Raw genomic sequence first — 15,539 nt, forward strand, 5'->3', positions numbered from 1 at the left:
ACCCACTGCCTGGAAAGGGTAAGCAAGAGATGCAGGAGAGAATAATGATAATTATAAGGTCTCCCCCCCCCCCCTTATCTCATCTGGTTCTCCCCATCACTATGGGTGGGGCCCTGCTGGAATCACCCCAGTTTTACAAATGGGTAATCAGAGGTCATCACCCCTGCTCCACGCATTTGAAGCAGGTGGTGGAATCTGCTTCCATCACGTGAGGTCCCTGGCAGGTCAGAGACTCATGCCTGCCCTGAGGCTAAGGACTGACCCCTTGACCTTTGCCAGGTGCTTCCTGCCCTCACTAGCCCGTAGCTTTCAATAGATTCGCCTGACAGATTGACTGGTGGCTTCTTTAATCTACCAAGGCTCTTTGTGGGAGCAGAAGTGAGGGTTGGCCCATCTGGCCGTTGTACAGATGAGCAGACTGAGGTCCCAGGAGGAGAAGGGGGAGAACCAGAGGCCCAGGAGACAGCCAGGATGAGACCCTTTGTCAAGGCTTGCTCACTGGAGTAAAATGCATCGAAATGCCATCTTACTCTGAGACTCAGTTTCCCCATGTGTAGAACGCGGGAGAGCAGCGACACAACCATTAGAGCTACATCCACTGGCTTCTCACTAGGTCCCACTAGGTTCACAGCGCCTGATGCAGCGCGGGCGCTCGGCGGGTGTTTGTTGAAGCAGGAGTGAATGCGCGCGGGCCGGGCTTGTGCTAAAAACCCTTTTTACAAGGTTCGGTCGGATATTTACTGAGTGCCCTCCAAGCCCGGTGCCACTCTCAGCAGCAGCGCCAGGAGGCAGGGTTGTCAGAGTCACTCTTCCACAGAGGCGAACACTGGGGCTCAGGGGACACTTGACTTGCCAAGGTCACCCCCGCTAGAAAGTGGCCGAGTTGGGACCTGATCCCCGCGGACGTACTTGGAGCCCCTCCGCAGCAGCCTGCCTTCCCGCTCCCCAGGGCCCCAGCCGGCCCACCCTAGACGACCTGGGATTTTTTGCAGACTACGCGGCCGGGACGGGTGCTCAAAGCGCCCTGGAGAGGCGCAGCGGACCCGGGACACAAGGGGCGGGACTCCTGCGGAGCAGAGGCGGCCGTGCGTCTCGACGGGAGAGTGGGGGGCGGGGTCTAGCCCGGGAGGGGCGGAGCCTCCCTGGACCCGGGTTTCCCGGTGGCGGGCGGCTTGACAGTGGGTGGAGCCGGACTCTGGGCCAGCAAGGGGCGAGGCTTGTGCTTGACAGGCAAGGCCAGGCTGGCGTTTGATAGGCAGGGGACGGGCCCTGGAGACTGGTCAGCCAATCGGCGTGCGGGGGGCGGGGCCTGCGTCGGCGTCTTCCGACCCGGGTGCGGCGGGGCGCAGTTTGGCTCCCGCGCCTTCAGTCTCCGACGCGTCTGTTTCGCTGCTGCCTGTGCTCCGTCCGCCTCTGCTCCTGCGCCGCGCCCCGGCCTCTTGACTGCAGCCATGAGCGTGCTCCGCCGGGGTCGAGCCCACTGCCCTCTAGATTAGTCCTCGCCGCCGCCCCGGACCCACCTGCACCATGGAGTCGCCTGCCTCGAGCCAACCTGCTGGCATTCCCCAGTCCAAAGGTAGGAGCGGCCGGCCCGGCCCGCGGCTTGGTTCCCGTGCGCAATTCGGACCCGGGCAGCGAGCCCCGAACGCTGTGTGATCCCACCCCAGCCGGTCCCGGACCCGGGTGGTTCCCCGGCCCGCCGCAGTCCCAGCCTGGGACCATCACCTGCACCCCCGATCTAGGCCTTGGTTCTGCACCCAGGCCCACAGATCGCCTTCTGATCACCCCTCTCCACGTCGGGGACTTCCCTTTGACCTCATTTAGGCTAGAACTGCACCCTGGACAGGAACTTTCCCATTCTGGGTCCTTCAGCTGAACCCAGGTGGGATTCACGCTGATCCTGCACCCAGCCCCCTTTCCACCCCTGGGTCCCAAAACTAGACCCAGGCTGTGATTTGACTGACTTGCCATTTGGGCGCGGGGATCTCACTGTACCTGCCATCCCCGCCCCTCCACGCCCGTGGGTTGCCCTGGCTCTCCTCCAGCCCAGACCTCTCTTGTCTCCGTCTAACTCTCGCCCCACATGGCCCTGTCTCTGGCCGTCTTGCATCCTGTCCTGCATCCCTGTCTGCTGGGAACTTCCCACCCCTCCCTAATGCACAATCCCCTCTCCCTCGGCTCCTCCTTGTCATGATTTGCGTGCTTATTTCTGCACTGGGGAGCCCCCCCCCCCCAGGCCTCCACCCCTGCCCCATCCCCAGTGTCTCCAGAGTTGATGGCTACCAGGCCTGTCCCTGCTGTCTGTGGGCTCTGGGCCACCGGCCAGCCAGGGTGCTGGCTGTGCAATGGGCTTGCTCTTGTCTTCTCCAAGTAACCGACCTTCCTGGAAACTTTTGCGAGATGGCTGCTGCGGTAGCAGCAGGATTTGTCAGGTGGAGTGGGGGAGGATGAGACTTGGAGGGTGAAAGGGGGATTTTTTGCAGGAAGAGGAAAGGGTGTTTTTGGCATGTCGGTGTGTCAGCAGGCTGGGATGTGTGAGGGATTTCCAAACTGGACCTAGCTGTAATGAATGGCCTGCCTCACTCCAGCAGCAGGAATGTTACTGGGCCTCAGTTTCCTTATCCATAAAATGGGAGTAGTCACACCTGCCACCTCTGGACTCTGATGTGAGACAGTGAATACTAAAAAGTTTTACGCAAGAGTGGGTGATGAGAACAAGCCCTCAGCATGATGCCTGGCACATAGTAGGTGCTTAGTAAGGGATGGCTGCTGTGCACACTCTTTGGCAGCCCCAGTACTCCCTGAATCTAACATGCAGCCCTGTTGCCAGTTTTTGTTGTTGTTAGAAAAGGCTCAGCCGAGTGTGGTTGAGGCCTTGCCACGGCTGGGTTACAGATGCAGAGTTGGAGTGGGGCAAGGAAGGTAACAGCTGGCACTTAGTGGGCTTCTAATTAGGGGTCATCCCTACCTTTTTTTCTTTGGAGGGTCCAGGCAGTGGGAGGGTATGTGGAGGCCTGGGGACTGTGAACCAGAGCCCAGCCGGAGGTGAGCAGGGTAATTACATCTTACGTAAGTGGCATGTCAGATCTCTGACCATTGCCCAACCACTGTGAGTAACTCAGGAGGCACTTGAGGGGGGTGGCGGCCAGGGAGGACTTGCACTGCACAGACCTTGTGGAGCTTGGGAACCAGGAAATCATCAGCTTCTCCGCTTTGGAGAACTGGGAAATCACTCTCCTCCAGCTCAGGGTCTAGGCCTGGCTTGGTCAGTGCCGTGGGACTTAGGGCAGGTAGGTCCCTCAGGCTTTCTGTGACAGTGTTTTCATGGGTGGGAGGAAGAGGTCGGAAGCAGTGTTTGTTGTTGAAGGCCCTTTCCGCTCTTCCAGGTAGGGAATACCACATCAAAGTAAAAGTTAAAGTTGCAGGGGTATGAAGGGAAAAAGCACTTTGGGGAGACACTGCTTGATCCCCCTATGCTGTGAGACTGGCATCCTGATATTGCAGAGAGAGGACCAGGACGAATTTCCAGTTTGTGAGTTCCGGTAACAGATGATGTTGGGTGGGTTAGATGGAGGGCCTCCTCATGGCCCAGGGACCCTGTCAGCCCAGCCTTTCTGGGGTTTGTGAAAGGATGTGGTGAGGGAACCACACTGCCCCCCCAAACATCCCAAGAGCGCCCAGTTATCAGGCTTTTTGCCGCGTGCCATAAGCTCTTCCATTGATTGCTCACAGCTCCATTTACAGATGAGGAAACAAGGGCAGAGAAGTTCGGTGCCTTGCCCGAGCTCACGCAGCTGTGATGGATGGTGCTAGGGTTCTCCCTAGGTCTGTGTGCCTCAGTGTCCTTCTGTCCCTGTGCTGGATGCTTCAGTGGAGCAGGGGGGACACTCCCCTCACCGTGACACCTGTGGCCAGCAGGCATCACCTCCGGTGCATGTCCCGCTTGGAGGGTGGACCAAGCCAGAGCACAGCCCTCTACAGTGGGCACATGCCATACTCACTGCAGTCCCATCCACTGACAGATGGCAAGACTGAGGTCGGAGGGCGGGGGGTGTATGTGTGTGTGGCTGGACCAGGTCCGCTGAGCTGGGTGTCCTCCTCACCCTGAGCAGAGGGCCCCAGTGTGCTGCTTCTCTCTGGCTCCTCAGAGGAATTTGAACAAAGCAAGGTGTGGTTGGCACTTGACCTCACGGGAACTTTACCTCTGAGTTTCCTGCCTTGCAGTGGGTGCCCTGCCTTATGCTACCGGCCTGTGGAGTTTTCCATGAGTGGACAAGGCCCTGGGCCCTATAGCCCTTTTGGCTGTCCCTGGCCTCCACACCCACATGCCGTCTGTGGTTGGGGTCACAAGCCAAAGGCAGATGGTGCTGGGGCTAGTGGGCAGGGGCGTGTTTGCCCCCGTGGTCCTGCTTTGCTGCCTCAAGCTACGTTCGTCCTGGGGGGCACCACACCTGTCCTCTCCCTCCCCCATGCTGCAGGGCGGTGTACCCCTCAGGCGCTCGTGTTAGGCTGCCGGGAGTACTGTCTGTCTCCTGTCCTGCTTGCCGTGGCTGCTGCTCCACCTCCACCCCTGTCATGTCCCTTTCCAGTTGTTGAAAAGACTGGAGGGTGGCACCTTGGGGACTTCCTCCACCCCTGGCATGATGCACAGGAAGCTATCAGCCCAGGGTCTGAAGGGAGCAAAGTTCTCAGTTGCCTGTGTGGGGACAGAGCCAGGGCAGCGGAAGGCTTCCGGTGGGTGAGTCAGCGGGCACTGGGCACTGACTCACCCGCCGGGCATGGCATCCTGCTGGTTGCTGCTCACAGGGGTGATGGCTTGCCTATTTGTGGGTGAGAAATAGACTGTGAGCCCCAGCCTTGTAGGTCAGCTTTGGCCCTGAGCTGGGCACTGGAGGCTGCCTAACTCTTGGACCTCAGACTGTGTTGGGACACCCCCCCCCCCCCCACTCCACTGCCCCTTCCTGGGACAGGCCCTCTTGGCCCTGTGCCAGCCCCGCCCAGGAACTTCCTCTGTTAAGCAAGGGCCCTGCTTCCTCTTGCTCATGGAGCTGGAGCAGGTGTTGACGGGTGTTCACTGCCTTTGGCCCAGGGGCTCCTTGGGCTCAGATGCACTGCTGGGGGCCCTGGGGGCCGAGGAGCCAAGGTGCTGCAGGGTCGGTCTGAGCTCAGGAAGACAGGAGCGGTGAGAGGTGAAGCCTGTCTGCAGTCAGATCCCAGCCCAGCCCCTTCTGCTGTGTGACAGACAAGGCATGTCTGGTACAGTCACTGCACTCGGTCAGTGGTTTCAGCCCCCGGGACATAGCCTGCCTTTCTGATGAGAGGTCTTGGTTTCTTCACCTGCAGAGTGGGAATGAGCCCTCGCCTGCCTGTCTGGTTGGCAGCCACAGGATGGATGTAAACAAACTCACTTCTCTCTCCTAGTGTCAGGTACCGGGAACAGTAAGATGGCCCTCTCCCCACAAACAACCTGGCAAGACAGGAAGTCGGGGCAGAGCCTGAGCTGGAGGGGTGAATGGGCCTGCATTCGAATCCCGACTTCTTCACATGCCCCCTCTGATCCTCGGTCTCCTCTTCTGTAAAGTGGGGTTCGACACTCCTCCCTGACAGGGTGGTGGTAAAGATTCCAGGTTGTGTTTGTCAAGTGAGTGGCATCTGTCATTATGTCCTTATTGCTGTGTTTATGGCACTAGTTCATGGGTGGAGGAAGAGACAGGACTGGGACTTCTGATGATGGACTCGCAGGCTCTGGGACGTGAGGATTCTCTGGCTTCAGCCAGAATATACTGGCCTTTCCCCCACCAGTCCCCACGCTGGGGCTGAGACCTTCCTGGGCAGGGCCCGTGGGGAGCAGAGAGCACTGAGTACTGCAGTCTGCCTCTCCCAGAGCATCGTGGGGGGTGTGGGGTGGGGAGTCAGGAGGCTGGGAGCTTCCAGCCCCTCAGTCGGCAAACTTCATTGGGAAATACAGGGGTGACTGAGGAGCGCCCCGACTCTTAAAGAGCTCTGCCTGGGGAGGGGAAGGAGGCCTAGGAAATGAGGGTTCTGAGCATCCAGACCCGAGGCCAGGCGTGCGGTCAACCTGAGGGATGCGGGCAGGGCCTTAGCAACGGTAGACTGGCCTCAGGACGGTGCTGCGTCACCAGCTGGTCCAAGAGGAAGAACACTGCACGGAGGACAGCACACAGAGAGCCCCATCCCGCCGGCCGGCCGGCGGGCGTGACAATAAGGCAGCCTGCCCTGTGCTCAGCTCCGGTGTGGCCTGCAGCCCTGGGGCACCGCCCACGTCTGTCGGGCCTGTGTGATCAGCTGCTTCAGTAGATGCCTCTCCCAGCCATGACCATGAAAACCCCCAAAGCTCCGTATACTGAGTATGCAGAGTAGATGGTGGCCGTCTGGTGGGCCCCTCGCAGCTCAAACACCTAGTCTGGGTCCACACCCAACTTGGGAGGGGGTCACCAAACTGACCCTGATGCGGCTTTCCTTCCCCTGCACCCCGCTCCCTGGCACGGGTGTCTGTCACCCTGCTCCTGCCCGGAGGGTCTCTGGAGGGTCGTGGACTGAGCTAGCGTTCCAGGAGCTCCCTGGCTGCTCTGCCCCCAGTGGCCCTGTACCCATCCTCCCGCTGTGTCTGGGCGGGGCCTGTACCCATCCTCCCGCTGTGTCTGGGCGGGGCCTGTGCCCATCCTCCCGCTGTGTCTGGGCGCTGCTCTGCGCCCAGTGGCCCTGTACCCTATCCTCCCGCTGTGTCTGGGCGGGGCCTGTGCCCATCCTCCCGCTGTGTCTGGGCGGGGCCTGTACCCATCCTCCCGCTGTGTCTGGGCGCTGCTCTGCGCCCAGTGGCCCTGTACCCTATCCTCCCGCTGTGTCTGGGCGCTGCTCTGCCCCCAGTGGCCCTGTACCCATCCTCCCGCTGTGTCTGGGCGCTGCTCTGCCCCCAGGGGCCCTGTACCCATCCTCCCGCTGTGTCTGGGCACTGCTCTGCCCCCAGTGGCCCTGTACCCATCCTCCCGCTGTGTCTGGGCGGGGCCTGTACCCATCCTCCCGCTGTGTATGGACGCTGCTCTGCCCCCAGTGGCCCTGTACCCTATCCTCCCGCTGTGTCTGGGCGCTGCTCTGCCCCCAGTGGCCCTGTACCCATCCTCCTGCTGTGTCTGGGCGCTGCTCTGCCCCCAGGGGCCCTGTACCCATCCTCCTGCTGTGTCTGGGCGCTGCTCTGCCCCCAGGGGCCCTGTACCCATCCTCCCGCTGTGTCTGGGCGCTGCTCTGCCCCCAGTGGCCCTGTACCCATCCTCCCGCTGTGTCTGGGCGCTGCTCTGCCCCCAGGGGCCCTGTACCCATCCTCCCGCTGTGTCTGGGCGCTGCTCTGCCCCCAGTGGCCCTGTACCCATCCTCCCGCTGTGTCTGGGTGCTGCTCTGCCCCCAGGGGCCCTGTACCCATCCTCCCGCTGTGTCTGGGTGCTGCTCTGCCCCCAGTGGCCCTGTACCCTATCCTCCCGCTGTGTCTGGGCGGGGCCTGTGCCCATCCTCCCGCTGTGTCTGGGCGCTGCTCTGCGCCCAGTGGCCCTGTACCCATCCTCCTGCTGTGTATGGACGCTGCTCTGCGCCCAGTGGCCCTGTACCCATCCTCCCGCTGTGTCTGGGCGGGGCCTGTGCCATCCTCCCGCTGTGTCTGGGCGGGGCCTGTGCCATCCTCCCGCTGTGTCTGGGCGGGGCCTGTGCCCATCCTCCCGCTGTGTCTGGGCGCTGCTCTGCCCCCAGTGGCCCTGTACCCTATCCTCCCGCTGTGTCTGGGCGGGGCCTGTGCCCATCCTCCCGCTGTGTCTGGACGCTGCTCTGTGCCCAGTGGCCCTGTGCCCATCCTCCTGCTGTGTCTGGGTGCTGCTCTGCGCCCAGTGGCCCTGTACCCATCCTCCCGCTGTGTCTGGGCGCTGCTCTGCGCCCAGTGGCCCTGTACCCATCCTCCTGCTGTGTCTGGGCGCTGCTCTGTGCCCAGTGGCCCTGTACCCATCCTCCCGCTGTGTCTGGGCGGGGCCTGCACCTTGCTGTGCTAACACACCCTGGCAGGCGGGGCCTTCTACTGTTCCTTCTTAACTTTTTAATTGTAATTATATCTTAGACACCAAAAGAATATATAGAATGTATCTCTATATTATAAACAATAAAAGGAAAATTGATTCTGTGTGTCCAGTACTCAAAGAAATTGAACATCACTATGCCCTTGAAGATTCCCCAGAAGAGTCTGTCCCTAACAACTGTCCTCCTTTTGTATTAATGATTTTTTTCCCTTATTTTAACGCATACGAGAGAGACAAACAGGGACAGACAAGAAGAGAGAGAGATGAGAAGCATCAACTCATAGTTGCAGCACTTTAGTTGTTCATTGATTGCTTCTCATATGTGCCTTGACCCGGGGGGCTCCAGCTGAGCCAGCAACCGCTTGCTCAAGCCAGCGACCTTGGGCTTCAAGCCAGTGACCATGGGGTCATGTCTGTGATTCCACACTCAGGCTGGCACTGGCGACCTCAGGGTTTCGAACCTGGGTCCTCATCATTCCAGATTGATGCTATATCTACTGTGCCACCGCCTGGTGAGGCAAGTCATTTCTTTTTTATTACTATTATTTTTTATCATTTATACGTATTTTTGAAAAAAAAAATTTTTTTTTCATTTTTCCGAAGCTGGAAACAGGGAGGCAGTCAGACAGACTCCCGCATGCACCTGACCGGGATCCACCCGGCATGTCCACCAGGGGGCGACGCTCTGCCCATCTGGGGCATCGCTCTGTTGCATCCAGAGCCATTCTAGCGCCTGAGGCAGAGGCCACAGAGCCATCCTCAGCGCCCTGGTCATCTTTGCTCCAGTGGAGCCTCGGCTGCGGGAGGGGAAGAGAGAGACAGAGAGGAAGGAGAGGGGGAGGGGTGGAGAAGCAGGTGGGCGCTTCTCTTGTGTGCCCTGGCCGGGAATCGAACCTGGGACTCCTGCACCCCAGGCCGACGCTCTATCGCTGAGCCAACTGGCCAGGGCCTATTTTTGAAAATTTTATAAGAGTTTATTTGAGCCAAACTGATGACATGTGCCCGGGAACAAGATCTCTGATGCTCTGAAGAATGGCATTTTGCAGCTTCTTGTATGCAGTTGAAATTAAGTGGGGGGGGGGGGTGTGTAAGGAAGATCCATGAGGGTGGGAGACAGCAAGGTGGGGATTGCATCACCGGCTAATGAAGATTTTGTGCTCCCTTGAAGGTGATCTGCTTTAGAAGGAGGAGTCTGAAAGGGGGCATTTCAAAAGTGTGTTCATCTAGATACCCACAAACAGTGGGCAGGGCTTGCTCAAGGAAAGATAAGCCTTTTAGTGAAGAGGTTGTATGTCTGAGGTGTATTCATGCTCAGATCACCCTGTGAGGTTACTTTCTGCAGAACCCCTTATTTTGGTCCACAGATCCCTCCTTTGGTCATAAATCAGTCTGAAGGATGCACTGAGGACCAGTCCTTTGGTTGGGTACTGTCTGTGGTCTCCCACACTAGGGCGGCTCATTCCTGGGGAGCCTCCGTATCCACCTCATCTTGTTGCCCGCTGGGGATGGGGCGCTACTGTAACCGTGGGATCTGAGCTGAGACTGAACTTTCCCAAAAAGGGAAGGACAGATACATGGAAGGCAGCTGGGTCTGCTGGCCTTCACTGCAAAAACAAAAACAAGACAAAAGAAAACAAAAACACCGAAACTCTGGCTCATTCTATCCTGTGAACCATCCTGATCTGAGTGTGGCCTTCGGTCTCATCCTTCTCTATCTATCTGGTATCCAGTGTCACATTTACACACAGTTAATAATCATCAGCAGTTTGGCTACAGGGGGTCCTCGGGTTACAACATAGTCCCTTCCCTGTAACAGTGGTCTAACCCAAATTTTGGTGTAAATCGAAACACACCCTAGCCTAAGTCACTTGCCTCTCCTAACGCAGTTGTAAAATCATAATCTAGAACATAAAAACACAACTAAGGCCCAGAAGAAGGAAAAGGACATAAATGTACTGTACTGTACACTGCACTGTAGTAACAGAAAAAAAATGACCAAAAAAAATGAGTGTAAAAAAAGTTCCTTACCTTCATTCCTGTGGTTGGCTTGCACCCTGGAAGAGGGGAGAGAGGGACCCACTGGGAGGAGGAAGCTGGAGAGGCAGGAGAACCTGCAGAAGGTGCTGGAATTACCGGGTCAGGTGAATCAGGGTTGCCTAAGGAACATGCAGGAGAGGCTGGGGATGATTCTACCTGCACGGCGGGTGTTTCCTCTCGAGGAGTACAGGATCTGCTGCAGACCTCTCTGCCTTCTTAAAGAGTTGTTCCAGGGTAAGGCATCCACAACAGCTCTGCTGACCTGACTGATCTGTCATCGCTGGGGTCCTCAGCCTGAAATTCTGCCAACCCATCCTCCACCGTAGGAAAACCTTCTGCCAAACCCTTGGTCGTCAACCTCTTGAGTTCTGGCTTTTGTTTAGGAGCCATGATAAGGACCAAAAAGTCACCAAACAAAGCAACACAAATAGAACACTTGTGCGTTTAACCGTCTGTCATGGTGCAGGTGAGCTCACCAAGGGCTGCCGCCTCCCTCCCTCACCCTCCACATGACTGCGTGTTCTGCTGTGCACGGCCGAGCTAGTGCACCCACGGGGTTTGTACGCACAGCGCGAACTGAGTAAGCGGAAGCACTCATGTTCCATTTTTTAAAAAGTCTTTATGGGAGTGAGCGTCGTAAGCGCGAAACGTTGTATGTCGGGACTGTCATAACCCGAGGACCCCCTGTATGTACAAACCGAAAGGACAAGGGTAACTGTTGTGACTGGTATCATTAGCAGGCAGGTCAAGACAGTCCAACAAAATGAACTCTGAGTTCAGTATCAACCCAGAGAGGTATACCGACCTTGTTATCTTGGGATAATTCTCTATCTGTGATGTCAGCAGCTTCTTGTCCTACAGGGGCCTTTGATGTCTGTTGTAGGCGAAGGCAAGTGACAGAGGTGGGGTAGATGTCCACTTGTGGTTGGGTGCTTGACAAGGTCCCTTCCGCTGAGATTGGAGAATGTCTTTTATTTGATGTCTTTTCCAAAAACCAAAATCAACCCATGGCAGTCAGTGATTTTTAAAGTCTTTGTGTCCTGTGAGCTTGCTCTGAAAAGAGGTGGTTATCTATTTGGTCTTTCCTCCCTCCCTCCCTCCCTCCCTTCCTTCCTTTTTCCTCCCTCCCTCCTTCTCTTTTTTTTCTTTTTTCTTTTTTTGTATTTTTCCAAAGTGAGAAGCGGGGAAACAGACAGACTGCCCTGTGTGCCCGACCGGGATCCACCCGGCATGCCCACCAGGGGGCGATGCTCTGCCCATCTGGGGCGTCGCTCTGCCGCAACCAGAGCCATTCTAGAGCCTGAGGCAGAGGCCACAGAGCCATCCTCAGCGCCCGGGCCTTCTCTGCTCCAGTGGAGCCTTGGCTGCGGGAGGGGAAGAGAGAGACAGAGAGGAAGGAGAAGGGGGAGGGGTGGAGAAGCAGATGGGTGCTTCTCCTGTGTGCCCTGGCCGGGAATCGAACCCGGGACTCCTGCATGCCAGGCCGACGCTCTACCACTGAGCAAACCGGCCAGGGCTTCCTTTTTTTGTGTGAGATAGAGATAAAGAGAGAGGTAGGAAGGGAGAGAAATAAGAAGCATCAACTTGTAGTTGTGACTCTTTAGTTGTTCATTGATTGCTTCTCATATGTGCCTTGACCAGGGGGTTCAGGTCAAGCCAGTGACCCCATTGCTCAAGCCAACAACCTTTGGCCTCACGCCAGTAACATTGGACTTCAAGCCAGCTACCTTTAGGCTCAAGCCAGCAACCATGGGATCTTTATGAAAATCCTATGCTCAAGCTGGTGACCTTGGGGTTTTGAACCTGGGACCTCGGCATCCCAGGTCAATGCTCTATCCACTGCACCACTGCCTGGGCAGGGAGTGCCAAGCATTTTATATGTAGTATCTTATACAACCCTCCTGGTTACCCAGAAACAGGTGTATTTTTCCTCTTCAGATATCACTGAGTTGTATGAGTACATAGGCCTTGAGTGGGAGAGTGACTTACCTGAGGTCACATGGGTCTCTCTCGGGAGCTTGGCTTTGTCTTAACAGCCCTAACATGGCTCATTCTCTTTTGGAGATCAAGGCCGTTGCTCTTTCCAGAGTGGGGAGGAAACCAAGGCTCAGAGAGGGGTTAGGCTTGCCCATGGTCACACAGCAGCTCAGGTCTCCTGATGCCAAAGCCCCTTCTTCCTCAATCACGTTCTGCTGGCCTCTGCCACGTGGCTTGGGGCAGGCTGTCGCGCCCACCGCTGAGGGGTAGGGAGCTAGGCTCTGGGGCCTCTGCCACGTGGCCTGGGGCAGGCTGTCACGCCCACTGCTGAGGGGTAGGGAGCTAGGATCTGGGGCCTCCCTGGAGACCCACTCGTCCAGGAGTCTGGGACCTGTGTTCGAGTCCTGACTGTGCTGCCGCCCTGGTGTGTGACAGGGGTGAGGCCCCGGGCCTCTGGTCCAGGATCTGCACTGGCCAGTCTCTGAGGCACCGTCCAGTCCTGAGCAGAGGGACTCCAGTAAGCCCACCGCTGCCTTTAGGTGGGGGAGGACGCTGAGCCCCAGGACGGGGGGTTTACGTGGAGTTTCTTTCTTTTTTGTCATTTTACTTAAATTACTTACGGTTCAGCAGCTGGTACTGCGTGTGGTCAGGAATCTCAAGGCTACTGAAAGGCGGCCTGTTGCTTTCCCTGGACTGCTCTGTGCAGAGACCAGCGTCCTCTCCCTCACAAGGCCCGCTGGTCTCCTCCGGCCTCCGGCGCCCCTGGACCTGGGCAGCTCTGTGCAGAGACCAGCGTCCTCTCCCTCACAAGGCCCGCTGGTCTCCTCCGGCCTCCGGCGCCCCTGGACCTGGGCAGCTCTGTGCAGAGACCAGCGTCCTCTCCCTCACGAGGCCCGCTGGTCTCCTCCAGCCTCCAGCGCCCCTGGACCTGGGCAGCTCTGTGCAGAGACCAGCGTCCTCTCCCTCACGAGGCCCGCTGGTCTCCCCCAGCCTCCAGCGCCCCTGGACCTGGGCAGCTCTGTGCAGAGACCAGCGTCCTCTCCCTCACGAGGTCCGCTGGTCTCCCCCAGCCTCCAGCGCCCCTGGACCTGGGCAGCTCTGTGCAGAGACCAGCGTCCTCTCCCTCACGAGGCCCGCTGGTCTCCTCCAGCCTCCAGCGCCCCTGGACCTGGGCTGCTCTGTGCAGAGACCAGCGTCCTCTCCCTCACGAGGCCCGCTGGTCTCCTCCAGCCTCCAGCGCCCCTGGACCTGGGCAGCTCTGTGCAGAGACCAGCGTCCTCTCCCTCATGAGGCCCGCTGGTCTCCTCCAGCCTCCGGCGCCCCTGGACCTGGGCAGCTCTGTGCAGAGACCAGCGTCCTCTCCCTCACGAGGCCCGCTGGTCTCCTCCAGCCTCCAGCGCCCCTGGACCTGGGCAGCTCTGTGCAGAGACCAGCGTCCTCTCCCTCACAAGACCCGCTGGTCTCCTCCGGCCTCCGGTGCCCCTGGACCTGGGACTTGACTCCCGTCACTGCACAGAGAGAGTTTGCCTCGCCGTCCTGCTCGGGGCCCCACCAGACCCTTGCCATTCCCGGTGCCAGTGTCTTGATTTTATAAAACTCTGGGCCTCAGTGTCCTCATCTGTAACATGGGGACCCCTGTCGTCCCTGCCACTTGAGGCTGCTGAAGGCGTCGAGTGGAATGTTATTCGGGGCGCAGCACAGGCCCCCTGCACAGTGGGCGCTCCCCGATGTCGGTGGCTCTCTATTCTCTCTGTCTGGTGGGATGGGGTCCTTGAGGTGGGATTTCTGGGGCACCCTGCAGAGCGGCGGCCCTGGTGGCCCACATACCCACTAGTGCTAAGGAGGCTGCCCTGAGCCTCACAGGCTGGGTGCAGCTTCTCCTTCCTTCCCGTCTCCCCGCCCACACCCCTGCACACTTGTCCCCCCCTCCCCACGCCAGCCTCAGACCAGACCTCACCTCTGAGAGCTCCCCAGAGGTCCCCAGAGGTCCCTGAGGTCCCCAGAGGTCCCCAGAGGTCCCCAGAGGTCCCAGAGGTCCCCGAGGTCCCCAGAGGTCCCCGAGGTCCCCAGAGGTCCCAGAGGTCCCCGGCACCACTTCCTTTCTCTTCAGAGCACTTAGCATGCTTGGAATTCTGCGTAAACACTGTGTACACTGGCTTTGTGAGTTCATTCTCTTGTGGTCAGCTGTTCTTTTTTGGCTGGATTTATTCTTGGTTGTGGAGCCTGGATGGTCATTGTGGGTGTGAAGCAGCATCTCTGGCCTCTGTACCCACAGATGCCCAGGAGCATCGCCGGGTTGTGACAGTCAGAGTGTCCTCAGAGGCTGGCACGTGTCCATGGTTAGGGCAGCGTCTGGGAGTCCCGGGCCCGTCTGCTCATTGCGGAGGGAATGAGTCCCTTGAGGGGGGCAGGCACCAGGAACCCTCCCCGTGGACTTGGCAGAGGAGAGAGGCTCTGAGAGGCGGTAGGCTAAGGGGCTTCCAAGGGCCTCGGAGTCCCACGCCTGGTCAGCGCACCGCTGGGAGGTGAGCGGGCAGGGCCACAGCGCGCTGAGCGCTCCCCACCACCCAGCCTGCGAGGCCTGGCGTGTGCAGGTGCTCAGTCAGTGAGGGAGTCCTTGTCTTCTCCCAGGACCTCAGGGGAAGGGGGCTGCAGCACTGGGGGCCCAGCTGGCCTCTGCCTGGGGGAGACAGGTGTGTCCTTGCTGCCTGCAGCAGCCCCTGTAGCTCCAGAGGGGCCTCTCGGAGGGAGAGAAGCCACGGGGCAGGGACTCCGGCCTCAGACAGACGTGGGCCTGCGTGCCTGTCCGTGCTGCTGCCCGTCAGGGCTCTGGCTTCAGGGGTCTTCGTTTGCTGGGGCTCACTGGGGCTCTGAGCACCCCACCCTGTGGGCCTGGCGGGGTGGCTGCAGAGTGGAGGTAAAGCGGGGTCTGCTGCTGATCTAAAAGCCTGCCCCTCCTCTTCTGGGGGTGTCGTTTCACCCAGCAGTGTCCTGGGAGTGGGGTTGGCCTGGTCGATCCCTTCCTTAGGACAGAAGTGACTGGCTGGACGGGGTAGGGGCTGGGAGCAGGCGTGGGGAGCCTCCGGACATCTGGTCTCCCAGGTCTGTAAAGACAGCTTGAGGTCCTTACATGATGGGATTGAATATTTGAGGCCTGCGACTTCTCCCACGGAATCAGAAACCGTGAGAAGCTCTCTAAATATTCCAGAGAAGAGGGTGAGAAGAATAAATAGGGAGTGTTGCTTTTGTCATGGGAAACCGTGGGATGGGGCTGAACGGGACGTGGTGTAGGGGCTCCCTTGTGATGGAGGCCCAGCAGGCCGGGTGCGTGGTGAGAAGTGGTCCCACCGCCGACCCTCGTGATTAACCCTGAGAGAGAGCGGCACAGACGAGTTTGTCTAGAGTCTCCCCCAGGTCCTGGGACGGGGTGGCTACAGGTGGCAGGAAGGG

General features: G+C 58.8%; 1 protein-coding gene across 1 annotated transcript in view; it reads left to right on the forward strand.

Annotated features, from left to right (window-relative positions):
• The first annotated feature begins 1,330 nt into the window (after window positions 1–1,330).
• Window positions 1,331–15,539, forward strand: part of MAP2K3 (mitogen-activated protein kinase kinase 3) — a 33,249-nt gene continuing 19,040 nt past the window's right edge. Inside the window, exon 1 of the mRNA XM_066365098.1 lies at window positions 1,331–1,576. Coding sequence (XP_066221195.1) covers window positions 1,528–1,576 — 49 coding nt within the window. The 5' untranslated portion in view covers window positions 1,331–1,527. The remainder of the gene's footprint in view (window positions 1,577–15,539) is intronic.

Source organism: Saccopteryx leptura, chromosome 2 (genome assembly GCF_036850995.1).
Source record: "Saccopteryx leptura isolate mSacLep1 chromosome 2, mSacLep1_pri_phased_curated, whole genome shotgun sequence".
Classification (NCBI taxonomy): domain Eukaryota; kingdom Metazoa; phylum Chordata; class Mammalia; order Chiroptera; family Emballonuridae; genus Saccopteryx; species Saccopteryx leptura.